Source organism: Anabas testudineus, chromosome 17 (genome assembly GCF_900324465.2).
Source record: "Anabas testudineus chromosome 17, fAnaTes1.2, whole genome shotgun sequence".
NCBI classification, from domain to species: Eukaryota; Metazoa; Chordata; class Actinopteri; order Anabantiformes; family Anabantidae; genus Anabas; species Anabas testudineus.
Genome location: NC_046626.1, coordinates 5,499,681 through 5,522,124, shown reverse-complemented (window position 1 = coordinate 5,522,124; position 22,444 = coordinate 5,499,681). Strand labels below are relative to the sequence as shown.

The following is a 22,444-nucleotide window of genomic DNA, read 5'->3' as shown; positions in this document are numbered from 1 at the left end:
ATTCTCTTATTGGGAACCGCGGGTCTTTCAGAGCCAACTGGGGGGGAAATACGCGGTGTTTTAAAAAAATCTCAAAGGGTTAATGGAGCGCCCATCCCAACAGGCCTGTTTGTGAATGACATACCCTCAGTTGTTTCTGCGTTTTATTACATTGGCCACAGCTCAGGAATCAGCCTACATAAATAAATGAATGGAAAAATCTTGTAATATAGTTTTCATATATTGTAGAAGTAATAATGCACACAGACCCAATGCACACTGACAGATTTTTGTATTTTATTATTACATTTAGGATATTTTTAACAGCTTTCTTCCAGCTACCGATGTAATGACTTCTGTGCTCCCAGGAGTGACTGTAACTTGGGTTGTGGCGCCCTCTAGTGCCAATAATACATCATTAATAGCTATTGTGGCTGAGTTGTAGTTGTTATATTAAACATGATTACACTAACCCTTACTTACATTGTGCATACCCCCAGATTGTTGTGTGGTCTGCTTTAACACAGTTTAGGAGTATGCACCACAATAATTCAAGTCTAAAAAATAGAACACGATAATAGGCTCTATCATGTCAAATGGGTTTAGTGGAGCTAATTTCCAAACATAGAACAATTGTGAACATAACCACACGCGCACAAAAAAAGCAAACTGGAAGATAAGGGCTCCTTTTCTGCACAGGAACTAAGGTAATTATGGGCAGCAAAGCGTACAGTATATTCACAAAGTCTCCTAGATAATGCCACCAAAGCTTCTACACTCCGTGCATTAATGTGACACCATGAATTAAAGTCAGGGATCTCCATTTTCAGCAATACTTACTTATCCATTCTAAAATCTTAAAAGCATGGAACAGAGATAGAACAGAGAGAGAGAGAGAGAGAGAGAGAGAGAAAGATGGTGGTCATGAACCAGGCAAGCATAAGTGACTACATGTGACAGCGCACCACACTTTATCCATGGCAGGCCCGCAGAGATGAGCCTGCCTGCTCGCCAAAGCCTCCATCTGTCTGTGGCCCTGCGAGGAGTATCCGCTATTCACCACACTTACACTCTGCCCCATGCTGGTCTGCTCTGTCCACGCCAACGCCAACTCTGCTGGTGAGAGCTATATTTACAAACAGCTGCCGTGGCACTGGGTAGACTACCATGAGAGGGAGGAGAAGTACTGTTTTGCATGAGCAGAATAAACAGTCACAGACCTGGCATTAAACAGGAAACTGGTAATGGAATAATCAATGCACAGTGCTCAGTCAACTTTAAATAATTTTATTTTGATATGTCTCCTCAATAGAAATTTCTGTGTAAATTTGCATTTACATTAAAGGAGGCTAGCACACATCAGTATCAGTCAAACAACACAGCAGAGTAAAGGGCGGGTTCGGCAAATTTCTAAGGTGTATATGCCATGTGGAGCTCAGAAGTGTTTCAAACATTTTTGAATGAGAACTCAAAAAGACAAAGGCTTTCACATAGTCTTAGCACAGAAGCCCACATTGCACGTGGCTATTTTATAATTTTCTCACAATTAAAATATCTATTAAACAAACCCATCAAATATTTATAGACACAAATAGAGCAAGTTAAATCCACAGACAAACCTCTTTACTCCACAGCTCCATAGCTATTCTCTCAGTTGAAAATTATTATTTAATGTGCACAATTTTCTCTGCATTATGGCATAAAGTACATCCTTTCATGCGCTTCTTAAAGAGTTACAGATTATAACCTCTTCCTGAATCCTGCTCCTCGCCCGCCTTCTTCACAAGGGAAAGACCAGGAACCCGGAGAATGTGGAATACTTCCAGCCTCCCATCAGGTTGCCTCGCTCCAGTCTGAGGTAGGCCTTGTCCCCCTTCTCCATGATCACCAGGCCGGCGTTGGTTGCAGCTTCTCTGGTCACATCCTGGTCTCCAGCAAAGGCTGATATCATCGGCCAACCATTCACCATCAGGCTGACCTAAGGCAGAAGAAGCAAAGTGATCATATGGTGCATGTTGCTCCTTTGCAATGCTGGCTACAACTGTCAAAACTGAATAATAATACCTGAATAGTTTGTCTATTGTAGGCCTTAACAACATGGAAGTTGAAGCTGTACACCCCTCTTCGTGGCGCCAGGAAGACACTGCTCTCTTGGTCAAAATGAGTGCCCACATTCACCAAGATCTGATCCAAAAGACAAGATAATGTGAGAATATACAAGTCAAAATCCTAATTATATTAATCATATGTGCATCTGATTAGCAGAAAACTTCTGTTCTACACAGTACTTTAAATACAACTGTGTGGGAAAACTGATCAAGAATCAAATTTGATTTAAACAGTCACACACTCACATTATCAAAGTAGATGATCATGGTGCGGTTGCTCATGTCTGTAGGTTCGTGGTTGGTCTGGCGGCTGACAGAGAAGGCCACTCGGCCGGAGCCGGAGCGCACAGACATGCCCAGGGCGTTACCGGCGGGCTCAGATGAAGGAGTGGAGTCGCATACGACCAAGCATTTCCCCTCAAGGATGATGGGTTCTGTGTCATTCTGGCCCCTGGACCCCAAAGGTCCCCATAACAGAAGCACACCCAGCAATATTGGGAGGTCAAAGGGGACTGACCTGAGATGCATGACCTGGATGAACCTGGTAATGTTTAGTTAAATAGCTCTGATTTATTCAGTTAGGAGAAGCGTCACTTTGGACAAATAAGCATGCTATGGTGAGAAAGATGCTCCTTTTTCCAGGTCTCAGAGATGGATTAATATAGAAGGTGGAAGAAAACCTGTTTTAATATGAACTTTTTTGCAGCAGTAAAGTGTTTTAAAAACAGCAGATAGATCTCTAAATTAAAGTGTACCAAAACATTTCTCACAATAGTTCACTGGCCATAGCTGTCAAACATATCCTTTGTGTTTTTCTTGCTGACTTGCTTGTTTGCCCCACAATTCTCCAAACTCTCCACTATCCTACGTGCTGTGTCAATAGGTGCCAGAATGACAGTCACAAAAGAAAAAAAAAAACAAAAAAAAGACCTCTTGATACTTTTAAGTTGATTTCGTCAGCAAGAAATGAGACAAGCAGGCAGAAGAGAAGTAGCTGGGGACAGGGAGAGAAAAGGGTTGAAGAGACAAAGGTACACAAGAGTGAGTGAAGATCCAAGCTCCCGCTTTAAATGGTGGAGATGAGGGGGATGTCAAAGATGCTGAGGAAAAAAAATAGATGAGGTAAGATTCTGGAGAGGTGACAGGGGAAGGATGTAGGACCCAGAAGGGAGTGAGAAAGAGATAGGGAGTGGGGGAACAACTCCACTGAGTGACCATCTGTCTTTCCCATGCAAACACCCCCCCCCCCCCCCCCCCCCCCCCACCACCCCTCCATCACAGCGTTGCTCCACACGCATTTCGCGCACACACTTGTTTTCTCACTTGTGGTTTTGTTTCACACTCAACACATGCACACACAAGAGCTATACATAACAAAATCTCACTTTTAGTCCGTCTCCAAGTTCAACAGTCTTTGTTTTGTCCTTTGTCTCATAGCTATCAAATGTTTTGTTTTTGTTTTTTTTACCTTTTTTAACATTTAAAAATTTCAATAAAGTTATTGTTATTTATTAGCAACAGAATGTTTCAGTCATGACATTAATTAAACTTAATTAATCCCTTAGACAAACAAGTGCAATACAATCTGTTGTTAAATGTAAAATCAGTTTTTATGTGATCTGACCACTATTTGACCTGCACAGTACAATTTCAGTATTTGAAGTGAAGAAAAAATATAAATTATCACCTGTTTCCATCCGAACAATCTTCCATATCAGGTGAAAATGGGTTTCCTCCCAGCTGTAGTAATGTGATATGGTCAAAAATCCTTGTTCTCTTGCTCCTCTATCACATTATTTCACAGCCCCGCAGTCAGTCTGAGCGTAACCAAGCCAGAGCGTGCTCTGATCCCTCCGTCTCTCTCTATCTCCCACAACGTCTTTCTCTCTCTCCCTCTCCCTCTCCACCACCCCCTTTTCCGTCTGCTTCTTTCTCACCCTCTATATTTCATCCACCCACTCACCTTTACAGCCAAATAAAGAAAATGTGAAAATAATTGGGCATCTAAGATGCTTCAAAGAGAAAACGCCGGCGAGTGAGTGGCAGTTGTTTTCCCTTTTTTCCTTTAATATCCAATCAAATCAGCCATCCCACCAAGCTGAGTTAAAAAGGATCAGGGTTGCTTATGCGCCATCATATGAATAAAAACATTTCCAACTACAGCGCCAATGCTTTGTGAAGATAGGTAACTTCCCCTATCAAACACCTCAGCAGCTGCAAGCCTGGTTTATACATTCATTACCTGTCGTTTTCTCCCTGCCTGTATTAGTGAGGCTTGAGTTAATATTAGAAACGCATTACAATACAGTTCAGTTCAACAGCACCATGACTGTTAAATGACCATAAAGATAAAACAATAATGCATTGTAACAATTTCAACAAAGAAATGAACACTACAACCTTCATGAATGCAGGATTTATTTGAGGGTTTAGAATCACACTGGTTCTAACAATTTGGCAACTGGCCATATTATTTTGTGGCCAGTCACCTGCATTTTTGATTCACTGTGGAATAAAGAGCGCATACAGGTCTTGAAAGCCTATTTATGTCCTTTTTCCAATGAGCTTTTCCATTTGCTTGCACATTATATTCATCAATGCTCCATCCTCACTGTTCTCTGGAGATAAAGCAAACGTTTGTGACATTCCACATGTCATGTGGAAAAGAAATAAACACTTTATCTTGAGAAGGGCTTGGTCTAAATCACACCTGGTCCTCTGGTCTGCTTCCTTCCTCTCAAACCTTGACAATAGAGATGCGACTGTTGAGCTCAGCTTTGTAGAGTCCGAAGCCCAAGCATACGGCCTCAGTGAACGTGGTAGAGAAAGTGTGGACATGGGTCAGACTGTTAGATTGTCCCACTTCAGAGAAAGTAATGGTGCCTGCTCCATAGTCCAGAGCGACGGCAACTCGATTGCCAGTCATTTGGTAGGTGAGACGGGTCTTTCTGCGGTTGTGCCAGGCAGCCAGCTTCCTGTCATGCTGTTGCGTCACGCTCCATGACACCTGCAAGATTTAACACAGATACTTTAATAAAGGATCAACAATAGGTGCAATTGAATTAAATGTTAATGTGCTACATGCAGCATTTCAACATCAATATATCAATACAATCTGTCTGTTGCTGCCACCACAGGTATGAATTTGAAGGAAATATATTGAGTTGCTTTATGGCACAGGGGAGTAAAATATGAAGAATTTGTGGTTATAATCTATTAACAAACCCAACTAGGTAGCACAGATACCTTGTTGTTCCCAAAGGCATTGCCCTCTTTCCCCTTCCGTCCAATACTTCTATAGCAGACACCGATATCCCAGAATCCCTCAGCCTCCAGCTCCCAGTAATGAGTCCCAGAAGAGAAGGTCTGGACAGTGAGAACCTGCGGCCAGTGGTCGAAACGTTCGGGGTGAGCAGCGCAGGGCAGGCGGTTTTTAAAACGCATCGCCGAGCGAAGGTCATCAGAGATGCTCAAGAGAGGATGGGCAGTGTTGGTGTCCAGAGTCAAAGGACTGGTCACTATTGGAGAGGCAAATAAAATATTTTTTCATTTTCTTTTTATTTATTTTTTTGTTCTTGTTGCTTGAATTACACTACAATGTGTGATGGTTAAGAATCTACAGTGTGGCTCTGCCCTTAGCTTTTCATGAACTCAGGTATATTTCCGGGTGAGGTCCATGTATTGTTAAAATGCAACCATCCATGTACAACCCCACTGTTGTCATTCATATGTAGAATCAAAACTACTTGTAGTACTTTTTTACACATGAAATCAGAAAAAGAAAGACATACAAATAAAGATTAAATGAAGTCTCATCCTTGAAGAGACTGTGGCTAAGTAGAAAACAGTGTCATCCATGTGCCACTCACAGAGCTCCCTCTTGAGTTCACTGAGGCAGCGTAGGGTAGCGGTGATGAACTCTCGATACTTGCTCTCTATGTCCTCCAAGATGTGCTTCCTGTCAAGACTGATGGCATCAGGGGTGAAAAGTGGGCTGTTCAGGTCAGCTAGTAACCTGAAAGGGAAGACATGCACTGCACTGATCCTTTCTGTTCTTTACTCTCTTTCTTTACATACTCATATCTACACATTTTAGGATGTAACTTGTGACACAGCATCACTGATTCATTTACTTACTTTGTGTCATCTGACTGAAAGGCCTGAGGAAAGAAGAGTCAAAGACAGCTGAGATCAAATATGAATATATGAATACTACGATCCCTGCAGCCATGTGAACGCAGCAGGATATTTACAGTACGTTGATGAATCTGTAGGCTTTTATTTGAGACACATCAGAGTCCACATCCTCCAATTTACATTCCAACATAGCCTCCACTTTGCCCTGCTGTAACTACCTGTACCAAAGCACTACTCTTCACCCTGTTACTATTCAGTTTCTTTGTATTGATGTTATTTTGTGTTTGCGTTGGTGTGGATCATTTCCGAATGTGGTTCCTTTCTTTTCTTTTGAGCTGGGAGCAGCTATAATGAGGCAAAGCAACTTCTGTCTTGTAATCTTCAATCTTCAGAATCAACAGAAACTAAATTGTGATTATCTTATAAATATTATATACTGTATAATACACTGATAATACCCAGCAGAGTGTTTGTTCAGCACCCAGATTACCCAGATTAGCAGAAAGGGGTCCGTCTGTGCCAGCAGTGAGGCCAGATATTGCTGGATGTTTAGGGTCTGGCTCATATCATCCCTCACTCTGGAACAGTCCTCATGCACGCGATCAATGATTTGCTGTCTCTCCCTCTTGGTGATCTCCCTCAGGGCCACCACCAGCTTCTTCACCTGGACCTGCAGGTCTGTGCCAAGCCGCTCCACCTGGTTGTCATTATTTTTTAGAGACTCCTACAATGAGAAAATTAGTGGATCCATTTGAATCAAATCATCAATGGAACTAGGCCAGTTTTTCAGGCCAGACTAGGTCAGTCTTAAATAAGAAGGATTTCATTTTGGGATCCCTTAAAGGTCAGAAAATGGCTTATATATAGAGAGAGAGTAATTAGGTTGCTTTTTCTTTGCACTGATTTACTCACAGCCATAGTGAAATCAATGTTCTCGTGCTCTTTGAGGATTCGCTCTCCATCTTTCAGCTTCTCCTCTGCTTTTCTGAGCAGCGTCTTGAGGATGACCTGTGCAGTCACACGTTCAGCAAGAACACTCAAAACCCTGCAAATACAAGACACACGTAAAACCCCAAATACACACATTATAGTTTCCCAGCTCACCTTCAGATCCTCCTCCACTTGTCTCAGTGCTTTCACTTTGTGCTGAACATGGCTTCCTTCCAGCAGACAGTCACTGCACACGTACACCCTCTCATCGGCACAGTAGTAGCGGAATATTTCTGTGTGTGTCGGGCACCGTCGCTGGGAGATGTCCCCCAGCGGCTCCACCAACTGGTGGGTGCTGAACGCCGGCCTCTCCAGATGGGGCTGAAGGTGTTTGGGACACAGTGACACTTCGCACCTCAGGCAGGTTTTGACAGCCAATGGCAGCTCCTCTTCCTCTGCATCAGGGGGGCAGCAGTCACACAACACCTCACCGTGCTCCTCTTGACATTGTGGGCAGGTAAAGCGAGCACCGCCCCCGTGGCCACTCCAGGCCTCGCGGATGCAGGTGGGGCAGAAGCTGTGACCACAGGGCAGCGGGTGGGCTTTGCTGAAAATGTCTCGACATACTGAGCAGGTCAGCTCCTCCTCCAGGGATGCCATAGTAGTAGCGGTAAAGGGACCTTGATGTGTTTGTGTGTGAACGGGGCTACTAACTAAACAGTGGAGTTAGAGAGAGAAATCAGCAAATGAGAAAATCATCATCATGTTATTATCTTGATTTGCACAAGTCACACGCGGCTGTTACAGAAACACTAATGCCCAGGCAGGGTATGAGACACAGTTGGTTCAGATCTGGTAGAAAGTGGGAAGTTGTTTCACTCCAACTGTGTACTCAGACCAGTAATCCTGTCTACTGGGCGTTTGCCTGCTGTGCTCTACGAATAGAGTACTTAACAATGTAGCCAGAGTGGATAAAAATAACAGAAACACCTCATGTTCACATGTGAGGGAGCTCAGGCACTTTGATTACAATTTTTTTTTACATGTAACCATTTATTAAACCATTTTCAGGAGTAGTAAATACAGGTTATCACAGTAAGTGTGAATTGGTTGTAACACTGACCCTAGATTTAATCTGTTGAGGGATCAGGAGATCATCCCTGACAGCTTGTTTGCCTGATTTACTCTACATGTGCTCTGCTTTTAGACATGCAATACCTCAAAGACTCGTACGTGGTTATCTCAAGCGAATTTTAAATAAATATCTACAACAAAAGTGGTATTTCCTACCTGTTGGTGTCCGGCTGTTTGCAGACTGCAGCCATTAGTAAGCGAGTGAGCTGTGTTCGATCAGTATGTTGCCTCTGGAGGTTAATCCTGACAGATCCCCCTCCACCCCCGCCCCGTCAACCCAATGTGTGTGCTTTCACCATAGCACCGGACTCACAGCGGTCACATGACCTCTGCTGGGAGGAAGAAAACAGGCTACAATATTAGGTAACTTTATAAAAATACTATAAGGCTTGTCTTATTCATGTAAAGGGAAAACTATTTGTTTAAAACACTGTGACATCAGCTACATATATGGAACACAGGCTGAGAGGAAAAACATACAGAAACATATGGGTTTACTTTTAGTTCATAGACATAGTATATGTATTATGGTATAGTGTATTATAGACATAGTATTCCCAAGTTTCATTAAGGTTACATTTCTACTGTTGTTTGTGAGCAGGACTAAAATTAAATGAAAACTGAAAGTACTGAGGCAACGAGTACTGCGTGTGGTCATACTGCATTTATCTCTGAACAATTAATAGTCACTTCCTAGTTTACTAGGTTCACCTAGATATAACAGTCTTAAACAACAGCACTGTCACACATCTTCACTTTTTAAAGGTTAAGACACTTTTTAAAAAGTGAAGATCTGTGACAGATCACCTCTTTTTTGGAGAGGTGTTGACTCAATGTGCATGTGAGTTTAGAATGCAGTCCAGCCCATTCCATCTGTGGTTTGTAGAAATTAAATAGCTGTTCATCCTTATTAATCATAGCTTGGCTATGGTAAAAAAAAAAATCTACTGGAACTGGATCTACTGGAAATAAAATAAACAGCAAAAGTCTCAGTATTACTATAGTAAAACTACCTAAAATACAGAATTTTTAATTTCAAGCTTGCAACACTTGAAATTACGAAATAAAACAAAACAACTTATCAAGAACCAATGAGACTCAGTGACGCTCTAAAATTCATAAGAATATAGTAGCATGAAACAAAAGGTTGGACTAATAAAAGATTGAACCTCTTAACTGAAGGAAAGACAGTAAGACAGAGCTAGGCAGCGGGCAGCTAGGGGATGACCCACACTCAGCCACTTAATTCAAACAGGATCTTACAGTTTGATAGATAGTGAGGACCTTGGCTGTTTGTTAACACAAATCCAAATAAGACTTGACTCACTCCAAGGTCATTTAGTCGTTTTTTTCTCCTAGAGAGATGCCTCTGTTGTGCAGAATTTCTTAATGTGGAAGGTTTAAACTTGTCAAACTGCTTGAGTCAAACAACAGACATATGTGATCATACAAGCTCTAACAGGAAACTGAAATTAGGCAAGAAACCTAAGATGTGAAGATTACTAATTAAAGAAATTATAGAAACTCATCCGTCCTGGCAGTTTGTAATATCACTATTGTAAAGATGAAAGATCCTTGTTTGTTTGGATTTAACATCTATTAATATGTCCTCGGTGTTTTCCCCATCATGGGCCCTTCATTATGTCACAATGTTTAGGGATGTGATACACAAGACTTGAGAGGAACACTGCTTTATCAGGCTCTGCCCCACAGTTAATCGTGCTTTGTCATCATGAGTGGACGCCGATAAGCTGAAAACGTCCAAAATATACAACTTCATTTTGAAAAACGACAGAGTTGAAAGCCTCAGGATTGCCGCTCTTCAGATAAACAACAGCCAGATGGGTCAGTTACATGAAAATGCTTCGCTTCTCTGTGGTAAAGACCCCGTGTATTACACAAATACCACAGGTATTGTGGTGGACTGGGTGATATTTCTCGTAGGATTACCTGAAGTCTGTCTTGCCTGCTACGCTCTTCAGCGTCTACTAAAGAAGGAGAAGGCTGCTCCAATCTTGGCCATTAACCTGCTTGTGTCAGACCTCATCCAGATCGGGATCACAGTCGTCTTTATTATTAGCAGGTTTTTTGATATCACCTTCCAGCCCTTTGTCAGAGCGCGCTGCATCGCACGGCTGTTCGTTCGCCTGGGCCTGACCTCCAGCTTGGGTTTCATGCTGCTGATTTCTGCAGAGAGGTACGTCATGGTGGCCTTTCCGGTGTGGTACCACACAAAGAACACCCCAAAGGTAGCCGTCCTCATCTCACTTTGCATGTGGACCCTCTCGCTCATCTACTCCATCCTGGATTACGTCTTCTTGATCCACACCAGATCCTCCTTGCAGCTGTTCTCTGTCATCTGCCTGCTCCCTGCACCGTTTCTTGTGGCTCTCTTCACAGCCACATGGAAATCCCTCAACAAGAGTGTGGCCATGAGACATGATAAAAACAACCGTAAGAGAATAGTGGGAGTTTTGAGCCTGGTGTTGGGGACATACGCAGTTTTGTTCTTCCCCTTCAGTATTAGAAACTTCTACTACTCTCTCAAAGGAGCAGATGTCTCTGATAAACCGGACACGGTGAGGGATTTGTCTAGTGTTTTGACCAGCGTCCTGGTCTACATAAGCCCTCTGATAGACTGTTTAATTTACATTTTCATTAGAAGGGACATAAAAGACACAGTGGAAGCATTTCCCTGCTGCAAAATACTCAAAGTGTTTCAGGGCAGGCTATCAGACACTGATCAGACAGAGGCGGGTTTATAATTAGTTTAACAAGTAGTATAAATAGGTTACTGCATCACATCTCGTGTATTATGGCTGAGGATGATTTGTCTGTTTCTTATCGTGCAAAATTTCTTGAAACCTTCTCACAAACCAGAAGTGTCAGTCAGTGCTTAGACAGCGGGGCCAATCTCATAGGAAAGTAAAAATTAGGTCAGGTGGAGAGTTCCCTGGAAAAAACCAAGACCACCTCAAATCTAGAAGAGGTTTTAAAGTCCAAACTGCTGGTTTAATCAGTACTGCTGAGGAGACGGAGGCAGCTTCAGTCAAGACCAACATCCACCCAGGCATTCAACAACAGTTTTTCAATGTAATATAATGTAAAATAATGTAATGTAATAACAGTACTGCACATGATTTGGGAAACCAAACACTTTAGCAAGCATAGGAGCTGTTTAATAAGTGCACAGAATCGCAAGGATTTTATTTCATGTTCTTTCTCTTTTGATTGTTTAAATATGTTTGCATTCTCTATATGTGTGTTTAATCGTAAATGTTAATGATCAGTGCAGTGGAACTTACATTTAAAGTACTCGTGGAGCACAGTTCTGATTTTTGTCTTGGAGAGACACCTAGTGGCTCTTCACTTGACAGAAACTACTTCTGTGAAGACAATCCAAGTCATCTAGCTTTCAGAGGACAGCTATTTACTTCTTGTGTATGAATCAAAGACCCATGCAGTGTAATGAGAGCAAACTGTGTGTTTTAGGAGTGCATTCAAGAGATACAGTGTATTAAACAGTTGTAATTACTGAAATTAAAAATGCAAAAAAAGTATTATTAAAATGTGAATATTATGAATTGTGACATTTGATTGTCAACCCCAGTCATTCACATCTGTCCAAATGTAGCATCACACTGCATCAGCTCTGCGTTTCTGGCGTGTGCGCCCCGGGCCTCCACTCCTATGTGAGACGCACACTGAGAGCCAATATGGAGGTATCCGTGGTCACTGTTTCCCAGAGGACCGTCTGGCGTCGAAGGGCATTAATTATAAGAGACAAGGAGACAAGGAGACAGACATCTAGCCCGCTAACCAGACAGACAGACAGACAATACCGCAGAGAGCGCAGACAGGCCGGACAGGAGCAGGCCCCGACACAAATACAAAGAGAGGAGGAAGAGCAGCGCGCACGGCTGAGAAAAATAAACCTCTCTGTGTGGAGAGCACAGCTATCTGCACCGCCCCTGCTTCTCCTCCTGTCAGGGGGGACTATCAGTAAATACATTCATGCACAATAACCCTTTGTCATACGAGAAAGAAAACGCGATTTGCGACGGAGATAAATAATTGAAAAAAAAAAAGAAAAAAAATGCGACTGTCCGACTGCGCATCCCTGGGAGTGAATGAGGAAATGCTGCGCCAGTGTCCCGGCTGAGAGACGGAGCCGATCCTGCCCAGCGGAGGCTCCCGAGCTGTTTTAGCCCCCGTGTCATTACATAATATCGCTGCCAAAAAATCATCGTTTTGCAAACATGGTAAGTTGTTTTGTGTTATATTTTCAAAGGCGACGCGTCGGCGACGAGCGGCCTGTGTGGGAAATGCACATCCGGGACTGTATTCTTTTTTTTTTTTTTTTTTTTTTTTTAGAGAGAAGTCATAATATTTTATGAATCATAACTTGTTATGATGTGGGAGCGCGCGTGGCGAGCAACAGGTCGCTGTACAGTAGCGGGGGCGCGCATCGCACCGCCGTATTTTTTGCGCTTGTTTCCAAACATCTGCGTAAAAAAAAAAAAGAAAAAACACATAAAACCATCCGATCGTCGCACACGCGATCATTTAGGCAAGATGGCACGAAAAACACCAAGGCGTTGTTGACACAATGGAGTTTAAAAAAAAAAAAAAAAAAGGGTTTAATATATAAATGTGTGTTCTGTTCTGAATGTTTGACAAATGCCAGTTATCACTTGAATACATGTGATTGTTGATGTAATAACGCGCATGTTGATGGCCTAATTATTTCATTTTCAGTGCTTTGGCATCGTTTGGAAATCCACGCTGGTTTTGCACAGACAAACGTCCAAAGAGAAATAACATAAGTTGGCTGTTAAACTGTCCATTATAGTCATTGCTCTGAACGTCAGTGTCCACAAAGGAATAAATAATTCAGGCTCAAATCATTACCTGTATTCGCAGCTGCACTGTACAACTCAGTCTCATTCAGACTTTACACAAAAACCTCGGGTGCCTTTTATTATTCTGTCCGAGCCTCAGAGAGACACAGAGGAAGCGGAGAGGGGTTGTGGGTGGGGGGGTAGTGGGTGTCACGGGGCCCGGCTGAAAAAATGATTTTTCTCCTCACCCTGGCTGTGTCTTTCTTTTGGCTACCTCTCTCCACGTGGTAAGCAGCCGGGATGAGGGTGAAAAGGACGCATTGTGCCTCCAGTCAGTGGCCTTATGTGTTGGAGAGGCTCTGAGAGGGTGATGTTCACTCAGCTGTGCGCCCTCAACGCCATTGTTGCAAATTCCACCCTCATTTCAGTTGCTCCGTTTGCCGAGCTCAGGCAGGAGCCTGTTTTTGGAGGCGGCGGGAGCATCATGAAATCTCCACACACATGCCGCCGACAGGTCGGCCTGCGACACAGTGTGTGTGGTTTGATGTAAAGAATAAAAATAGTTCAACCGAGCTGGCGCTGACTTTTAAGCCCACACGTGCGCGCAGTTGCCCTCTTTTACGCACAGAAAGACGCACACCTGCGAGGTTTAGCTTTTATAGACTCATGGTAGTAATCAAAAGTCCAAACAAGGAGCATTATGCGTTGAACTTGAGCTTCTATATATGAGGTTTTACTGAAGAGAGGCAGTGGACTCTTGGCTCTAAAGAAGGGGTGTTCAGTCGCCATTTGAATGCAAAGTAGTGGATGAACAAGTGAGCTGTGTGTGTATGGAGAAAAGAAGGAGGGCCAACGGTGAGTTTTGAGAAAAGGGAGACATGCCCATTTGGCACTTTAGTTCTGTTTTTCTTTTCTCTTTCACAATGCCACCAACGTGGACCTTCTTTATTGAAACTAATCCACCAGGAGCGTTTAGTGCCATATTTCTGGAGATGATACTTTAGCTTTTCCTATTTATTTATTTATTTTTTAAATCTTGAAGTAATCGAGATACCTACCTTTTCTAAGTGTACAGGGAAAGAGATTAAAAGTTGTGTGTTGGCCAATGCGCCCCAGGATCGGTCCCATCCTTGCAGAAGCATGTCCCGTCGGAAACAGAAACGGCCGCAGCAGCTTATGAGCCTGAGCCTCGGTGCCTGTCGGATGCTTAAGCATGGTGAGAAATAGACTATATATCAAAGTAGGATGGGATTTGCTTTGAAGGCGAAGTGTAGACCTCAGATAAGGACTGTTTCCCCTTTATGCACAGTTTGTGCCAGTTCCTAGTGGTACCAGATTTTTCTCTACATGTATTTTATTTTGTGATACATCTTAAGCTGTATCATTGCAACATATTACTTTGTGTGATGCTTTAATATTCTGTGCTTTTTTGGTGCTGTGGTGACGACTTTATATGGGAAATAGCAGTTTTAGACTATTTTACTATACTATACTATATTATGATTAATAAGTAATTATGATATATTCACCATTTGTACATGGACTCCTAACAGAATTATTTAAAGTGTTCTGTTTAATTTCCATTCAAAAGGCAGGCTGCGTATAGGGCTATATGGCTTGTTTGAATTATTGGCCTACTTTAATTCATTCAATTGTCTTCACTCATCTGCTGCAAGTGTCCTCCCTGCCATGTTCATAGACACAGACCACCCAGAACACTGGGACATATTAAAACTACAGGGAAACATATGTGGGAAAAGTGAATTTTAAAATGTGTTTGACAAAAAAGCAAGAGGCGGGTTTGGTAAAAGCAAAGATACGAGAAGGTCAGGGAAAAGGAAACTTTATGAGACAGTGTATAAGGTGCTCTTACTGCAATAGCATTAGCCCACATTGTCCCCTTTCAGCTTTGTTGCTGGGCACTGAAGCATGAACATGCCCGTGAAGAAGTGTGTATGTGACTGTGTCTGAGCAAGTGTGTATATTTGTGACTGACCATCCACTCCAGTTACAGGAATAGGGACCACATTGTGTCACAAAATTGTAGCCTTCATGCAAACCTTAGTAAGTTCTGTATGGGTTTGAATGTGCATGAGGAAGCTAGTGCATACAAAGTGTTGGCGTTTTTCTTGTGCCTGTGCGTTATGCATTGACAGTGATGCTGTGTGTGTGTGTGTGTGTGTGTGCTTTCACCTCTGTCCCTCCATGGTCTTTAGAGGTTAGATTAGCTTGTAGATGGCCTGTGAGTCATCATGTCTGTCTACAAGGCTGTAGACAGACCACCTCTTTTTTTCCCTGCCTGACCCTAAACCATATCAGGAATGTGACCCTAGCCTGTTTAAGGTCAAGTCTGCTAGACAATCAGGCACCCAGTACAGTATCCAGAACCAAACCAGTACACTAGGACCCCCTGGATTAATGGGGGAAGGGCTTTTTAAAGAGATGAAAGAGAGGAGGAAGAAAAAAGGAACGAGGCAGGGATGGAAGAATGTTAGTGTGTGGATGTGGCTTCTTTTTATTGTGGGGGTAAAGTCTATTGTCATGTGCATGTTGCCCTGGAAACAAGGTAGGCTTGACTTGAGGAATGTGTGTGTGTGTGTGTGTGTGTGTGTGTGTGTGTGTGTGTGTGTGTGTGTGTGTGTGTGTGTGTGTGCGGGCATTCACGTCTGTAAACATGCGTGCCTATATGCATGCATGATGTGCGTGTACGTGTTTGTGTGAGTGGTGACTGGTGAGGTGGCTGCCGTTGATGAGGATAGACAAGACAAAGAGTAAAAGAAAACACTGGTGGAAATAAAACCCACAGGTTAAAAGTCATCTCTTAGAAACCCGAACTCTTCTATTTCACTAAACAACAGCATTTGTCTCTATTTGCAGGTGTTTTGTTTTTGTTTGTTTGTTTTTTTCTTGTCAAGTCCCCTGAAATGGTGATTATTAAAAGTGATGATTAATGAAAAACTATTTTATAAAAGTAATAACCAACATCTTAACCATTATGTAAATCCAGATTGCTCTGTCACCATTTATGATGATTCAATTAATTTTACAATTTCTACTATTTTCTAATACATTTGTGTTTTCTTTCTATTTCTCTAGATGACCACTTGGCAGTGAAATCACACTCCTTTCCATTTATCCCAGATTCTCCCTCGTGCTCTCCAGCTTCTTCTCTTCAAAGCTCCCATCTGCCCCTTGGTCTCTCTTCACCTTTCAAGGGCTCTCAGACCCACTCGCCACACACTCACAGTTCATTGCTATCCTGTTCACCAAGCCAGCCCTTGCACAGGCCCCATAAAGACCCACAGCCATCCTCTTCCCCTGACTCCCCTTATTCTTCTCTCTCTTCCCAAATTCAACAGCCACCTGCACTTCATCTGTCTGGTTGCACAACTACAACTACGTCTGCAAGTGCCCTCATCCACCCTTCCAGAAGCACACACATGGCCTCTCCCAAGTTGGGGCTGTCAGCCACCACCACCACCTCTTCTTCCTCATCAGCATCTTCTGCCTCCCTATGTCCCCCACCACACCCTGGAAGCCCCAGCCGTGTGCCTGAGGGGCCCCCAAGTCCCGTTACTCCCACTCCTAGCCCAGGGGTCACCTCTGCCACAGCTGCACCTTCTAGGGCCCAGCTAAGCATTGCCCTGATCCTGGAGGAGCTGCGGGTGTTACAGCAAAGGCAGATACACCAGATGCAGATAACGGAGGAAATCTGTAGACAGGTGTTAAGCCTTGGTGGAGCCTCTTATACAGTAGACACACCCTCACAGCATCTCTTCCCTCCCCGGCCTCAGCTGTGCCTGGAAGGAAGCAAGAGAGCAGCCAGCCCAACCACCCAGCCAACAACACCTCAGCCTTCCACTTCTGTGACTCCTCTCCTGGCATGTTTCTCCTCCCTGCTCCCTTCTCAGCCAGTCAACAAACCCACAAAGCCAAGCAGTTCCTTGTCTCAAATCCTGCAGCCCCACAAGCCCCAGGTGGAGGGGACAGGAGGGACAGCAGGGGATAATGGTTATCTTAGGGGGAGTTCTCAAACCTCAGCTCCTTCCACCTCCTCCTCTGCTGCCATCTCCATGGCTTCCTCTGCCTATCCGTTAGCCCTGTCTTTAGCTCTTCCCAACCGCTATCTTCATGAGAAATCTCCAAATACCACAGTGAGTGGGCACAGTGGCCTGTCCTTCCTGAACTCTTCCCTCCCCACATCAGTATCCATTGTCCCAAACTCCCTGCAAGCTTTGCAATCTGTTTCTGGAGCAGGAGACACTTCCCCTTTGTCCAGCTCCACCACTACTGGCCGTCTCCAGCACGCCTGTCGATTTTGTGGAAAAATGTTCAGCAGTGACTCTTCCTTACAGATACATCTACGCTCGCACACAGGGGAGCGACCATACCAGTGCCCAGTGTGCTTCAGCCGCTTCACAACCCGAGGCAATCTCAAAGTGCACTTCCTGCGCCATCGTGAGCAAAATCCAGATCTCTCACTTTCACTGCTGCCACCTTCTTTGTTTGGGGTGGCATTAGGGGCCAGTGGGGGATCAGATATGGGGCAGACCATGAGCAGTGGCAGCAGCACTAGTGGAATAAATATGATTCAGAAGAAAAGAAAAAGCAAGCCTGAGGATGAAACATGTGGAGATAATTTGGAGGTGAGTGGTACCAGTGCCAGCTTTTCTTTGGGAGGATCTGGAGGATCTACCCCCTCTACTCTACCCCTGCCCCCCACTGTGGATCTAGCATTGATTTCACACTCTCTCTTGCAGCTTAATAGGGCTGCAGCTGTAGCTGCTGTAGCCACAATTGCCTCTGGCTCATCCCATTCATCTTCCTCAACTTCAGCCACCACCTCTTCTCTAGCTACCTCCCTCCTCTCCAATCCTTCTTTCTCTTCATCTTCCACCATCACAGGGTTACTCAAAGGTGCCAAGCAGCAGCACTTTGATGAGAACACGCCCCCTCATGCCTCAGTACTTTCACCTGCAGCTTACTCCCAGTTAGCTCACCTGCCTAAGCTGCTATTCCCATCTGTGTCTACTTCATCCTCTATTCCTCCTGTACACTCATCCCTCTACAACCATCCAGCGTTGAACTTGCTACGCACTCCACTACCCACTACTCCAGGCTCCAACCAACTTGCTTCTTCCAGTCATTCTCAGCTTTCTTTTCCTTTTTCTTCATTTCCCAAAGTGTTAGGACCACCCACCAGCACTCCATCATCCCTGCCTTCCTCTGTGGCAACCTCCACTCCTACATCTGAAACCTCCAAGCTACAGAGGCTAGTGGAGAAGCTAGAGAAGGTGCCTCCTCACGCCTCTTCTCCATGGACATCATGTTCTACTTCCACCTCCATCCTGGACATGTTATCTAGCAGTATCACTACCTCTTCAGCAAGTTCAGCCAACAGTCATCTCACAAATCCCAGCACTTCTTCTACATATGTTATGGCATCACCTCCATCTTCTACTCTTGTCACCACTTCTGTGTCAAACTTCACCCATGAAATGGTTGCTGCTCTAGGCATGAGTACCAATGGTGCAAGTGCCATGGCAGGAGGCATCCCACCAACATTGAGCATCACAAGTCCAGCTAGTAACCTGACAACCAATCAGTGTGGGGTGTGTTTAAGGGTGCTGAGCTGTCCAAGAGCACTGCGTTTGCACCAGGCAACTCACCTTGGAGAACGTCCTTTTCCATGTAAGATATGTGGACGATCATTTTCTACCAAAGGCAGCCTAAGGTCACATTTAGCTACCCATCATGCCCGGCCACCTAATGCACGTATCCAGAATTCTTGCCCATTATGTCAGCGTAAGTTCACTAATGCCCTAGTACTCCAGCACCACATTCGTATGCACCTTGGTGGACAGTTGCCCCCAGATGGGGCAGCGGACACTGTACATGAGATGCCAACTGAATCTAATGCCAAACCTTTGTCACAAGCTCACCTCCAGTCCACTGACTCAAATACGTCCTCTAGTAAAACACCTCCTTTAGCTAGCCATGCTAAGAGCCCAGCAACAAGCTCACAAAGTGAAACTCCAGCAGTTAGCCTAATCCCTCTATCTGGCAGTATGAAATCACTTGATTTCACAAAAAATACTATGAAATCTGCGTCTTCCAGCCCAGACCTCATCCCCCCTTCTGACCTTAGCCCTGATCCTTTTATGAATCTCACCACACAAACTCCACCACCAGGCAGTGAAGAGCCCCCTGTCCTTTGTGTCAGTGCCTTGCCAGCTTCCCCAGACCAAGCTTCCCAAGTTGAGAAAGACAACCATGTTGAACACAGAGATACTGCCAAACTTCCTAAATCCACTTCCCCTCAAATTTCCTCCACTATTACCAAAACCACAGCATTACCTAATGCTGGGGTCGAGGAGTGTGGAGAGGATGAAGCATCTACCTCCTCCGATGCCTTCCTTGGCTCCAGATCAACCCTGGAGCACTTACAAAGCACACCAGCCCCTTTTGCTTTCACCTGTCCTAGTACTTCCTCTAACCCCATCCAGAGCCAAGATGTTCCTAATGTTATTGCAGCACCAACCTTAAAATCACTCTCCTCAAGGCCCCAGTCACCAGAACCCATGGAAGAAGACAAAGATCACTCTCCTCCACCAGCAACACCAAAGCAAGACCAAGCAACTGTGCCTGATGAGGAGACCAAAATGACATCCACTTTGGAGACTGCAAACACTACTGGGGCTGAAGTAAGAAGTGCATCACAGAAAGCTGTACGGGAGACACGTCAGAGATTTAATTTTGGTTCGTTTGGGAGAGAAGATCACGTGGAAAGTGTCAAGATTAGCGGATTGGCTGCAAGTGAAGTCCTTGATGCTTCTGCCCCCGTCAGTCTTGCCCCTACTCTTCCCTCTCCAATGTCTCGTCCTGAGAAGAAGACCTATTGCTGTGCTGAGTGTGGAAAAGAGTATGCCAGTCGAAGTGGGCTGAAGGTGAAGAAAAATTTATTTGCTTTGACAAGATGAATATGCTGGGAAAGTAACAGTAGTAGTACAGATCGTTTTACTGGAGGTTAAAATGATATCTTGATATCTTAACACTTTCATCTTAATTATAAAAGTTGAAGAAGTAATGTTGAAATACAAGCATTATTTTGGGCAACTTTGATAGTAGGTAGCTTTGATAGGTAGAATAGTCCTAGAATTACTATACTATACTATACTATACTATACTATACTATACTATACTATACTATACTATATATTATATTTATTCCCAGGGGCACATGAAGCATCATGGTGTGGTAACCAAAACATCACGTCCACCAGCCCGGAGCAGTCGTTCCTCCACTGACCAACTTCCTTCTTCTACATCTGTGACTTCATTGAACAATCCTGACACCAGGAGCTCAGCAGGTTTCTGGAACCAGTACCAAGCCTTCCTTAACACAAGCGCTGAACCAGCTGATGACCCAACCAATGGAAGCCAGGGAAAAGTTGAGTTTACGAGGTCAGCAAAATCACCTGTTCCTGAAGAAGCTGGAGAAGAGTCTAATGAAGGGTCATAACTCAAGTCAGTGGGATTGGCTGGATGGTATTCTAGTGTTTTCAATCAATGTTTACCTTTTGGTGAAACTGTGTGAACCTTTACGTAGTACTGCTTCCTTAACCCATTTCAGCGTGTCAGTTTGATAGTCAGAAAATGTTTGTACGTGAAAGTTGTGAGTCAATCAGCTCGGTCTTGTGTTGAAAAAAAAGAGACAGATATTGTACAAATAAAGATAAAACTATTCAATAAGTGACAAAGTGAGTCCAGTTATTGCTGGATTTGTTTAATAAAAGTAACACTGTGTTTGTTGGGCTGAAGTTTTCAATAGTTTAAAGCACATTTTAACAAAAAAAATCAATGTTTCGATATGAAGAAGTATCCCTGTTGTATTAATGTTTCACACCAAGATCCAGATGGGTAAAGTTTGGGGCAAAATGGATGGCTTTTGACACCAGAAAGTAAACAATAAAGAATAGTTGAACATCATTTAATGCCATTGCGTAAACAGTTTGGTACTCATCATGTTGTCCCACGTACCAAATCTGATCCAGCTGGCACCAAAGGGGGCTCAAGCTAACCAAAATACAATTCATTGGAACAAACTAGGCCTGTTTTATATCTAGAAGATTTTTTTTGCCTTAGTTACAGAGGAAGCAGAAATAAATGTAGACATGGCGTAAGATAAAAACAAAACAGTCATAACAGAAAGAGCAAGCAAGGCCAATAATGTGAATGTTTTTCTGTGGGAAATGTATAGTCTTTTGTCCTCCATTTTGTGGTTAAGATAAAATACTTGCTCATGTTATTGTGAATTTCTTTACACTACAGTATATTGTCCTGTCAAACTCGAAGAACAGCTGCAGTGTTGTAAACTCCGTGAGGACGTCATCTTTTGTGTGACCTATGACCTTCAGCTTTGTGAATATTATGATTGTTGTTTGGTCCAAACGTAAAATCTGTAACACTTTTTCAGTTACTAAAGTTACTAAAACTTTATGTTACTATATATCTATCAGATGTCTGTGTCTGTTTGTTGTAAGTTGTACTTTGAGTATCTCCATATTAAAAAACAATTTGGGAAATAAATCTCGCTCAGTCTTGCTTGGGAGAATTTTACAAATGAGTGGTACCACATATACTTTACACCGCAAGAGAACAAATAATTAGCTGTTAATTAAAGTACAAAGAGGAACCCATGCAAGAGAAAATGACAGAATAAATCATGGATGTTGGAGTTCAACACCTTATCTATTACTATTTATATGTTTGCACAGTGTGTGCGTTAGAGGGCGCACTTTCCCCTTTGAACACACTTTGAAGTTGCACATACATATTTAGAAAGAGAGGGAGAGAGTGCATCAGTGGTTAAGATGCTGGCTTGGAGAAATACAGCAAGAAAAAGTATCTGGAGTATCTATCATTTGGTATTTTATAGTTTTCTGCATGAACTTGCCATCAAATGTAATCTGATCTTCATCTAAGTCAAGAGTATTAACAAATATGATGTGTCTAAAATAATAACACAAAACAATTCTGATCTTTCATGTCTTCCTGTAGCTGTGGATCAGACCTGCACATGGTTTACATAGAAATTTTAGCCCATTCTTTCTGCAGAACTGCTTTAGCTCTGTCATATTCTTAGGACATCTTGTGTGTGGCTCTTTCCACTGTCGTTCTATTGGGTTGAGGTCTGGGCTCGGACTTGGCCACTCCAAAAGGCAGATTTTGTTTTTCTGAAGCCATCTGTTGTGGACTTGCTCAGGTGTTTTTGTTCGTTGTCCTGTAGCATCACCCCACTTCTACAGAGTTTCA

General features: G+C 43.4%; 3 protein-coding genes across 4 annotated transcripts; 1 reads left to right on the top strand and 2 right to left on the bottom strand.

The window, feature by feature from the left end:
- Positions 1–1,274: 1,274 nt before the first annotated feature.
- Positions 1,275–3,971, bottom strand: cbln12 (cerebellin 12). Of its 2 annotated transcripts, none has more exons than XM_026374985.1 (4): positions 3,775–3,971; positions 2,334–3,081; positions 2,044–2,163; positions 1,275–1,957 (listed from the first exon to the last, which is right to left on the bottom strand). In XM_026374985.1, the coding sequence occupies exons 2-4, from the start codon at positions 2,613–2,615 to the stop codon at positions 1,760–1,762; spliced, it is 600 nt and encodes a 199-aa protein (XP_026230770.1). In that variant the 5' UTR covers positions 2,616–3,081; positions 3,775–3,971; the 3' UTR covers positions 1,275–1,759. The 2 variants fall into 2 exon arrangements, with proteins under 2 accessions (XP_026230770.1, XP_026230771.1); XM_026374986.1 differs by having other exon boundaries at positions 2,334–3,026.
- A 535-nt stretch (positions 3,972–4,506) lies between these two features.
- trim110 (tripartite motif containing 110) lies at positions 4,507–8,539 on the bottom strand. Its single transcript, XM_026374952.1, has 8 exons — positions 8,445–8,539; positions 7,329–7,867; positions 7,137–7,232; positions 6,715–6,948; positions 6,225–6,247; positions 5,957–6,102; positions 5,334–5,605; positions 4,507–5,094 (listed from the first exon to the last, which is right to left on the bottom strand). Exons 2-8 carry the CDS (start codon positions 7,812–7,814, stop codon positions 4,825–4,827), a joined length of 1,527 nt encoding a protein of 508 aa, XP_026230737.1. The 5' UTR covers positions 7,815–7,867; positions 8,445–8,539; the 3' UTR covers positions 4,507–4,824.
- A 3,913-nt stretch (positions 8,540–12,452) lies between these two features.
- Positions 12,453–21,705, top strand: sall2 (spalt-like transcription factor 2). The gene is made up of 3 exons (XM_026375251.1): positions 12,453–12,550; positions 16,226–20,076; positions 20,364–21,705. The coding sequence occupies exons 2-3, from the start codon at positions 16,570–16,572 to the stop codon at positions 20,649–20,651; spliced, it is 3,795 nt and encodes a 1,264-aa protein (XP_026231036.1). The 5' UTR covers positions 12,453–12,550; positions 16,226–16,569; the 3' UTR covers positions 20,652–21,705.
- Positions 21,706–22,444: the final 739 nt, after the last annotated feature.

Excerpts from the sequence above, each read along its gene's own strand:
- cbln12 (XM_026374985.1), bottom strand. The coding sequence starts at position 2,615 with ATGCATCTCAGGTCAGTCCCCTTTGACCTCCCAATATTGCTGGGTGTG. Across the intron at positions 2,164-2,333 it reads TGATCATCTACTTTGATAAT|ATCTTGGTGAATGTGGGCAC; the intron begins GTGAGTGTGTGA and ends CTTTTGGATCAG. Across the intron at positions 1,958-2,043 it reads ACAATAGACAAACTATTCAG|GTCAGCCTGATGGTGAATGG; the intron begins GTATTATTATTC and ends CTTCTGCCTTAG.
- trim110 (XM_026374952.1), bottom strand. The coding sequence starts at position 7,814 with ATGGCATCCCTGGAGGAGGAGCTGACCTGCTCAGTATGTCGAGACATT. Across the intron at positions 6,949-7,136 it reads ACATTGATTTCACTATGGCT|GAGTCTCTAAAAAATAATGA; the intron begins GTGAGTAAATCA and ends TTCTCATTGTAG. Across the intron at positions 6,103-6,224 it reads TTTCAGTCAGATGACACAAA|GTTACTAGCTGACCTGAACA; the intron begins GTAAGTAAATGA and ends CTTCCCTTTCAG.
- sall2 (XM_026375251.1), top strand. The coding sequence starts at position 16,570 with ATGGCCTCTCCCAAGTTGGGGCTGTCAGCCACCACCACCACCTCTTCT. Across the intron at positions 20,077-20,363 it reads CCAGTCGAAGTGGGCTGAAG|GGGCACATGAAGCATCATGG; the intron begins GTGAAGAAAAAT and ends ATTTATTCCCAG.